The sequence below is a fragment of the Octopus bimaculoides genome, chromosome 12, assembly GCF_046866305.1.
Source record: "Octopus bimaculoides isolate indiv1 chromosome 12, ASM4686630v1, whole genome shotgun sequence".
Taxonomy (NCBI): domain Eukaryota; kingdom Metazoa; phylum Mollusca; class Cephalopoda; order Octopoda; family Octopodidae; genus Octopus; species Octopus bimaculoides.
Genome location: NC_142939.1, coordinates 65,188,611 through 65,198,610, shown reverse-complemented (window position 1 = coordinate 65,198,610; position 10,000 = coordinate 65,188,611). Strand labels below are relative to the sequence as shown.

The 10,000-nt window shown below is 37.6% G+C and overlaps 1 protein-coding gene across 2 annotated transcripts in view; it reads left to right on the top strand.

Moving 5' to 3' along the window:
• LOC106881026 (neuronal acetylcholine receptor subunit alpha-10) overlaps positions 1 to 10,000 on the top strand; it is a 16,851-nt gene that overhangs the window by 2,141 nt on the left and 4,710 nt on the right. For both annotated transcript variants that reach the window (XM_014931211.3, XM_014931212.3), the window contains exons 2-5: positions 1,518 to 1,657; positions 4,109 to 4,153; positions 5,571 to 5,680; positions 7,622 to 8,154. In XM_014931211.3, coding sequence (XP_014786697.1) covers positions 1,518 to 1,657; positions 4,109 to 4,153; positions 5,571 to 5,680; positions 7,622 to 8,154 — 828 coding nt within the window. The remainder of the gene's footprint in view (positions 1 to 1,517; positions 1,658 to 4,108; positions 4,154 to 5,570; positions 5,681 to 7,621; positions 8,155 to 10,000) is intronic.

The following is a 10,000-nucleotide window of genomic DNA, read 5'->3' as shown; positions in this document are numbered from 1 at the left end:
CATATTTACTCTCATTCAAATTACAAGTTTATAAATTAAAATTGCATTTTGAAAAATTGCAAAGTAAATATTTCCCCAGGGTGAAAAATTGGCACAAATAGAAATTACATCTTGATTGATTGAGTGTTACTCAACAGACTAAATATTTCATCATTCGTATATTTATGAGTGCATGTGAAACAAAAGAAACCGTTATATGTGGATGTGTTTTTTGTTCTTATTTGTGTGTGTGTGTGTGTGTGTGTGTGAACATGGTCGAAACAAAGGAACCATTAAATTTGCATATATATTATTTTTCTATTATGGTTAACAGTAAGTAAATCTATTTCTTTTAATTTGTATTATTAATTGGGAGAACATGAAAAGATAATATAATTTATATTAATTAAAAGGATTATTTTCTAAGTTAATAATTCGTAATTGTTGGTGCTAATGGTTACTTTATAATTTTATTACCAAGTAAAACTGGACTCCTGCAAATTCCATTGAGGTATAGGATTAAACCAGAAAAGCTTGGATGTAAACATCCCTTTTAAGAGGAATCTATATCCTCACAATAACATATATATATATATGTGCATGTGTGTGTGTGTGTGTGTGTGTGTGTGTGTATGTGTGTATATATGTATATATATATGTATAGCAATTAGAAGATGGAGGGGAATATGAGGTACTCAGCAACTTGCAGACACTTATGACATACCATGTCATATCAACAATTAAGATTTCAAATTTAAAGGACATTTAGTAATTGGAGAAGGGACAAAATCTTACAGCTGTTTCGGCCTAGCATTGGCATGCCCCATTCTATCTCTATAGCTACCGTATGCTGGAGTAATTAGTAGATGAAAATGATGTAATGGGGGTACATGCATGATTCGCTAGGCCTCTTCAGAGATTTTGTATGTATGTATGTATGTATGTATGTATGTATGTGTGTATGTATGTATGTGTGTGTATAGGTATGTATGTATGTGTGTATGTATGCATGTATGTATGTAATATGTATGTATGTATGTAATATGTATGTATATATGTATGTATGTATGTATGTGTGTATGTATGTATGTGTGTATGTATGTATGTATGTGTATGTGTATGTATGTGTGTATGTATGCTCAGAACGTAAAGAACCAAGCAATTCTGGAAGCTCACTGCCTTAATGATAATAACGATGATAATCCTTTCTACTAAAAGCACAAGGCCTGAAGTTTGAGGGGCTGCTGTTAGTGGATAACATCGACCCCAGTGTTTCACTGGTACTTATTTTTATCGACCCCGAAAGGATGAAAGGCAAAGTTAACCTCAGTAGCAATTGAACTCACAATGTCAAGGCATATGAAATGCTGCTCAGTTGCCCTAACAACAATGATAGTCATGAATCAACCATTTGTCCCAAATCCATAATTCCAATTTCACTCTTACGTGTCACAAATTTTAAAAATCTATCATTGTTTTCCTGTTTCTCTTAAAACTCATTGAATTTTTTTTCTCCTTTTTATTTCTTCAACTTACAGCCATCACAAAACTTCAAAAAGCTCGCTTAGCACTAAGAAAACACATCTTTACTAACTACCAATATTATCTCCGGCCCCACTGTGGCAATTCTTCGGTCAACATAACCCTAAATCTGGCACTGAGACAGATCATTGATTTGGTAACGTATTCAAAAATATTTCATTTTTATTCATGACTTTTCAGCCCCTAAATATTTTCAATTTATATCCAATCTCTTTCAAATACTAATTTTAACTAATTTTGGCACAAGGTCACGGATTTATAGCCTGGAATGTTGTTGATTTGTTCCAAACGCTATTGTAGCTACTTTTTTGATGGCCCTTGGGAAAGATTTGATCTAAAAAAAATTAGGGGTGGAAATGAAATGAAAGTATGGGTAAGTGAATTTAGTATTTTTTTACCATTCTACCACGACATTCATTCAAGTCTCAATTAATTGTCCATCACAACATTCGAGCGTGGTCGTTGCCAGTGCCACCGGACTGGCTCCTGTGCAGGTGGCACATAAAAAAACACCATTTGAGTGTGGTTGTTGCCGTTACCACCTGACTGGCCCTCGTGCCGGTGACACGTAAAAGCACCCACTACACTCTTGGGGTGGTTGGTGTTAGGAAGGGCATCCAGCAGTAGAAACTCTGCCAGATCAGATTGGAGCCTGGTGCAGCCTTCTGGTTCGCCAGTCCTCAGTCAAACTGTCCAACCCATGCCAGCATGGAAAGCAGATGTTAAACAACAATGATGATGAAATATATATATATGCACTTATGAATATATATATGTACATGTATGTGCATACGTACGTGTGTGTGTCTGCATATGTTGTATGTATGTATGTATAGGTGCATATATATATATATACATATATATATATATATATATATATATATATATATATATATATAGGGGTGGAAATCTCTAGATTATCTCTAGAGATAATGTAATCTCTAGATTATATTTAATGTATCTGTTAAATTAAATGATAATAGAGTTAAAAAGGGTGAAGAACCCCTTCAGTGATGAATAATCATGGGATTGCACCTAGGAAGTTACCCTCTGAGGCACAAGTCTGGGCAAGGTTGTTTATGGAAAACCAACAGTCACCCATGCATATCAGCCTCCTCTTCCATGCCACCAATGTTATCCAAGGGAAAGGCAAAGGCTGATATAGCTTGGCACCAGTGATGTCGCAACTCATTTCTACAGCTTAGTGAAGTGGAGCAATGTGAAATAAAGTGTCTTGCTCAAGAACACAACACACAGCCCAGTCCAGGAATCGAACTCACTACCTCATGATTGTGTGCCCAATGCTCTAACCACAGAGCCATGTGCTTCCATTAAATAATAATCATGAGTGCGTTTATGGGGTTTATTAGCTCAGAAATATAACTATTCATTTCAACACACGGTTTCATATAAAAAGAAAAGTCTTGTGAAACAAATCCAAAACGACGTGCAACTGTGCATGTGTGTATGCTTATGTGTGTGTGTGTATGTGTGCGCGCGCGCGCGTATCTATATATGTATGTGTATGTATATATATATATATATATATATATATATATATACATGTGTGTGTGTGTGTGTATGTATGTATGTGTGTGTGTGTGTGTACGTTCGTAGTATGTATGTATGTCATTTTTATCTTTAAACTTTTACTTGTTTTAATCATAGAGTTGCAGTCATGCTGATGTACCTTTATAAATCTGACTTATGTTCGACCATCTCTTTGCCGATCCACTAAATTACGGGAACGTAAACAAACCAACACCTGTTGTTGTCAAGCGTTGGGGAGACAAACAAAAACACACACACACTCTTTTATTCTTTTATTTGTTTCAGTCATTTGATTGTGGCCATGCTGGAGTACCGTCTTTAGTCGAGCAAATCGATCTCAGGACTTATTCTTTGTAAGCCTAGTACTTATTCTATCAGTCACTTTTGCTGAACCGCTAAGTTACAAGGGATGTAAACACACCAACGTTGGCTGTCAAGCGATTATGGAGGGACAAACACAGACATGACAAGCTTCTTTCAGTTTCCGTCTACCAAATTCACTCACAAGGTTTTGGTCAGCCCGAGGCTATAGTAGAAGATATAGTAGAAGACACATGCCCAAGGTGCCACGCAGTGGAGCTGAACCCGGAACCATGTAGTTGGTAAGCAAGCTACTTACCACACAGCCACTCCTGCGCCTGGAAATGAGGGCCTTCTATATAATTTCTGTGTATCAAATTCACTCAGAAGTCATTGGTTGGCCCAAGACTATAGTGGAAGGCACTAACTTTGAGGTGTCACGCAGTGAGACTGAACCCGAAACCATATGTCTCCGTGTGTGTGTGTATGTATGTGTGTGTGTGTGAGAAAAAGAGAGAGAGAGAGAGAGAGAGAGAGAAAGAGAGAGAGAGAGAGAGAGAGAGAGGGGAGAGAGAAACAAAGAATGAATGAATGAAAGAAAGAAAGAAGGAAAGAAAGAAAGAAAGAAAGAAGGAAAGAAAATGAGACAGAATCAGATAATTACCGAGATAGTAAACTATTTCTAATCGTTGTTTTTCCCTTTTTTTATTGCTATTTTTCGTCTTAAAACCCATAGAATGATAGCCTACAAATCCTTCATACGAGCATCTGGATAAGAATGGTATGTAAACATTAATCTTCATATCTCTGTAAATTGAAACGTTTCCATGCACACATACAACACCATATCATGTCCAACAAACCTCCTAAACACACACAGGCTTCATGTTCAAGTCTCACATACAGCATAGCGCAAAGTCCACACTCAGTGCAACACAAGGCCTACACATAATGCAGCGCAAAGCTCACACACAACACAAGGCCAACATACAACGGTTACGACGAAGAGTGTTTCAGTTGATCCGATCAACGGAACAGCCTGCTGGTGGAATTAATGTGCAAGTGACTGAGCACTCCACAGATACGTGTATCCTTAACATAGTTCTCAGGGAGATTCAGCATGACACAGAATGTAACAAGGTTGGCCCTTTGAAATACAGGTACAACTCATTTTTGCCAGCTGAGTGGATGGGAGTGTAGTAACGCCTGCGCATGCGTAGTCTTACGCATGCGTAAAATTAAACAAGCAAGCGTTTCCCGCTCAATTCATTCTCTTTCTCGCTGGCCAGCGATTGAGCAAGGACGTGTGTTTAAGCTGTCTCTACATCTTTCGGTCTTATACTCGACAGCTCGTTATTCTCACCTCTAAAGATGTATAACTAAAGATTTGTATGTTTTACCAAGTAAATAAATGTTGTTTAAGTTGTTTAGTCTGGAGTTCAGCGTTCCGTCAATTTCTTTAATTTTATAGTAGAAAGTCAGGTATACAATCTAAAGATGTATAACCCACTTTCTACTAAAGGAGTAATGTGAAATAAGGTGTCTTGCTCAAAGGCACGACGCGCCGCTGGAAATCGAACTCACAACCTTGCGATGATGAGCTGAATCCCCTAGCCACTTCAACCCACATACAACTCAGCACAATACAAAGCCCACACAGAACGTAATTTAGGACTCACGCAGAACACAAAACAAGGCTGACATACAACACAACACAAGGATCATGATAACTCAATGCAAAACCCTCTCACAACACAGCACAACACCCTCTCACAACGCAGCACAACACCCTCTCACAACACAGCACAAATCCCTCTCACAACACAGCGCAAGTCACTCTCAAAACACAGAACAAGTTCCTCTCACAACGCAACACAAGACGCTCTGACAACACAGCACAACACCCTTTCACAACACAGCACACAAGACCATCGCACAACACAGCACAATCCCTCGCACAACACAGCACAAAGCCCTCTTACAGCACAGCACAAATGCCTCTCAAAACACAGCACAAGACCCTCTCACAACACAATTGGGAACACACACACACAATAATTCTCATAACACATACAAGGTCTAAAGATAAGCGACACAATAACACAAAACTCATACACTACACTCCCACAACACGGCTGTTCAGATCCATTCTAGTTGTGATAGAAATGTAAAGGGACTTTGTTTTTGTATTGCTGTAGCAATGGAGAGATTGTAGACTGAGCTGGAATAAGACTGATTTTGAAGGAATCGACCAAATACTTGTGTCCAACAAAGAGGTTTGGATTCCTGATATTGCGCTCTACGAGAAGTAAGTAGTCCTCTGTTTTAACCCTTTATCATTTAACCTAGTCGTTTCTGGCCAAAATATTCTACCTGTTTTGTGTTCAAACTGGCCAGATCCGACCTCTCACACCAACCATACAATATCGTTCAAAAATAAATATTTATATCATCGAAATCTTGAAACTACGAAATAGTGTATCAAAACAATGTGAATAAATAAACATTACATTTGATAGAGTAACCTTAATGTTGAAAAGTTAAACATGTAGGCAATGCTATTTGAAACAAGTTCTTTCGTTGGCAAAATATTAGCTGGGAGTCAACTACAGTTATCTCCCCTATCGAATGTTCTAGAACATTCCAAGCAACAGAGTTTAGCTCCCACCACCCTTTGCTAGCATACAAGGCGTAACTGCTAAACCACACACAGGAGGGTGTTAGAAGCAATATCGCCTACTTAAGAGCGAATTCCAATTGAATTGATCTCTTCTTTATTAAGACGCAGCGAGGTCAACATCGGAGAGAGAGAGCCAGGTATAAGGATTTGATATTCTTTCCTACCAACGACTCGCTATAGTATTCTTCACCTAGTGCCTGTCTGAAAATAATTTTTGTACTTTAAATTCCTCCTATTTTCTCACTGTCATCGTGGAACATGAGGTTCATAATCTTAAGCTTCAATTCCAGATAACCTGATTGAACATTGTGTACTCACAGTATGAATTCGTTTGTTACACATCTGAATAAAACCTTAGATATGAAGTTGTTCACGCACTGATAGAAGTGTTTGTTGTCACTTATCGTACCAGAGGTATAATACAGTCATTGAATTAATGACCGAGTACAGTCATTAAAGTGTTGACATCTTCATTAGCGACTTCCTTCACTAAAATGGTGACCCCGAGCAGTTCTTTGCTAAAAACACAATGCTTCTAGTATTACTAATATTCAAAGACAGCTCCTACTACTAATGCGAGTTTTTGTTGCAGTTGTTTTAACGATGATGATGCTGTATAAACCCAAATCATTCTTGTTTGATCACCAAATACCTATCATCTTGAAAAGACGCTTCATCTGTAATTATACATACAGTCTTTACGATCTCAACAAGTAAATCAAATATCATGCCTAGCAAAAAATAAAATGCAAGGAGAAAAAAAGATTCAGTGGGTAACTTTTAATAGTGGTGTGCATCAGCAAAAATAAATTTTGTGAACATTATTTACATTTGACGGATATTTGTCCTCATCTTGTTTGTTGTTAACACATTTCGGCTGATATACCCTCCAGCCTTCATCAGGTGTCGTGGGGAAATTTCGAACCTGGGTTCTCATTCATGTACATTGTTTTGTCTTGGTATAAAAGATGGGCTACAGCAAATATTCTGCTTAATACTACAGATTTGCTTGTCAGTTGTTTGACCTTAACCAGTTGAGCATGTCCCTTGGTGGCTGGCGATATGTGCATCTCTGATCATGAGCAGAAGTAGTGGGGGAACATCATAGCCATGTGTTGAGAGGAATTCTTTGGGTTTTGAATAATTCACCTTTGGAAACATGGGTGTTTTACTCAGCATCCTAAAACAAACCTTATTCAGGGACCTTTTGAGCAGGATGGGCTACTCGACCTGATAAACAACGTAACGCTGACTCCGAACTATCAACACAACAATATTTATTTATGGTGAAAATAGGCAGCAGTTATTTGTGAAGCTCTGGTGCTGACATGTTCGAGAGCTCCGCTGTTGGACGTCTGCCATCGTCGTCGGCCGGCGAGAAAAGAGAAAGAATCAGGGCGCCAAACTTGGATATTGATGACTACGCATGCGCACGAGACAAGGCGTTACTACACCCTCATTGTTAGATGAAGATGTAGATATATGTGTATGTCACACAGCATTTCAGTACACCTGAGATGCTATTCTTACGTAAATAATTTTTTTATTTTTTTATTTTATGTATTTCAGTGTGGATTATGTTCTGAAAGGGATCCTGGAATATTACAATGTTAGAATATCTTCCAATGGAACTATGTATTACCGTTTCCCATCGGTCGTCAAAAGCTCCTGTATGCTACAGACCAAGAATTTCCCTTTCGACAAACAGTTCTGCAATATGACTTTTTCATCGTGGGCATACCTTGTTAATGAACTGGACCTTTATCCAGCATCAACAACTGGAGACACATCGAATTACGTACAGAACTCAGAGTGGGCTCTCGTCCGTCTTAAAGCAATCAGAAATGAGGTGAAACACGCCAGTGGTGTGAGCAGTGAGCTAATATATGTTATTTCACTCGAACGGAAACCATTTTTCCACATCCTTAGCTTCATATTTCCCTGTCTTTTAATTAGTAGTATATCTCTCCTGGGTTTCCTATTACCACCGAGTTCCGGAGAGAAAGTTTCCATAGGTGTAACAGTTCTCCTCTCGTTGTCAGTGTTCTTATTAGTCGTCAACCAAACACTTCCAGCCAATTCAGACGAGATTCCTTATATAGGTAGGTGTATTTTGGGTGTGTTGCTTCTCGTGTTCTCTTTTTCGTTTTGACTAGTATTTATTCTTCGTACAGTAGTGTAAGTGCTCGGTGATCTAATTCTATAATGCAAGCACGATTCTCAGATAAGTCATTCCATTTCATTCATTCACGCATTCTATTCTTCATGCCAACAATTACTTGTTGGTCGTAATCAGTAGCTTATAAACGAACGAAACTCGTTAGAGTGAGGCGATCCTTTACACACCACACACAGTCAGAATCTTTCAGTAGGGATACAACAAGTTTAACAGTAACAGGATATTGTTGTTTTTTTAATTTTTTAATTCTTAATGACATGGTACTGTTGTAAAAGACATCGTTGTGAAGATCATCAAATTGAGGACCCCTTTATGGAGGACGTCGTTGTGTGAAGCACCATGGAAGAAAATTAATTGTGAAAGACACTGTTGTGGGTTATCCATTGTGGAGGACACCACTGAGAAATACACCATTGTGGAAGGCACCGGGGTGGTGACACTGTTGTAGAGGGTATTACTGTAGATGACCCATTATAGAGTGCACCACTGTGAAAAACATCACTGTGGAGAGCATTATTTTGAAGGGTGTCATTGTGTAAGGTGTAATTGTTTGAATTCCCTCAATGTAGAAAGCATCATTGAGGAGTATAGTATTGTGGAAGACTCCATTGAGAAGGTATTATTGTGGAATGCTCATTGAGAAGACCACCATTGTCTTTGGTATCGAATAAAACGATTTAAGCAACAGATTTAGTTAACAAATTTAGTAGAGAATCGTGACTTTACCAGTTTGAGCTTGTATTTGATGAAAACGGGTGGTGCACGACCCCCTTCATGGTTGAGTAACACTGAATGATAGCATCCAGCTGCTGCACTATTCATTCTCATTTTCTTTTCAATATTTCAAATGTTCTAAGGCGGTGAACTGAATAACGCGTTGTAGTAAACGTTATCGAAAACTGTATACATGTATTTTCATATATTACAAATTCTTGTAATATATGTTGGATAACTTTGTCATGAATATGTACATACGTATGTTTTTTCTTTTACAAAATGAATGGAATAATGTATTGTAACATCTAATGTAATCAAGCAGATACTTTACCAAAGGTTAAGAAAATAATTTCATAACGTGCGTGATTTTAAAATGGTGGAAGTCATTCTGTGTAGACCAAGTCAGGGACGAATCTAACTAGGTGCAAGAGCTAAGTGTAGTGAGCAAGGTAAAACGTGACATCATGCCTATAAGCTGTCGGTGACAACAAAAAGAAAATAAAGCAATGTTGTCTTGAATCGCTAGAACATGGCTCACATTCTAAGTCTCTAATTGGCTAAAATTTTTGATTGAGTAAACTTTATAATTGGTTTAAATAACCTAAGGTGGGCACCGTTAATCGAAAAGTTAACTTTGTTAAACATTAAACTGTTAACAAAAAGTTAACTTCGATAACCGTTAATCAGTTAATTCGTTAAAAATGTAACGGAAGTTATCGATAAACCGTTAACAGTAATTTCTATTATAGAAAAAAACAAAACATCAGTTTCTGTTCTAAAACCACCAAAAAAAAAAAACACCTTTAAAATGTGCCAAAACTACAAAAATTCATTAACAATTCAATTGAAGTTAACGGAAATTAACTCAAGTTGACTTGAGTTAACAGAAGTTAAATGAAACGGAAGTTAATTAGTCCGATAATGACTTCCAAAGTTAACTAAAGAGTTAAATCGTTAACGAAAATGTCAACTTCGTTAATTAACGCTTAACGGATTAACGGTTTGGTGCCCAGGTTAGAAAATAACACACTTGATTATGATGCTAATTGGTT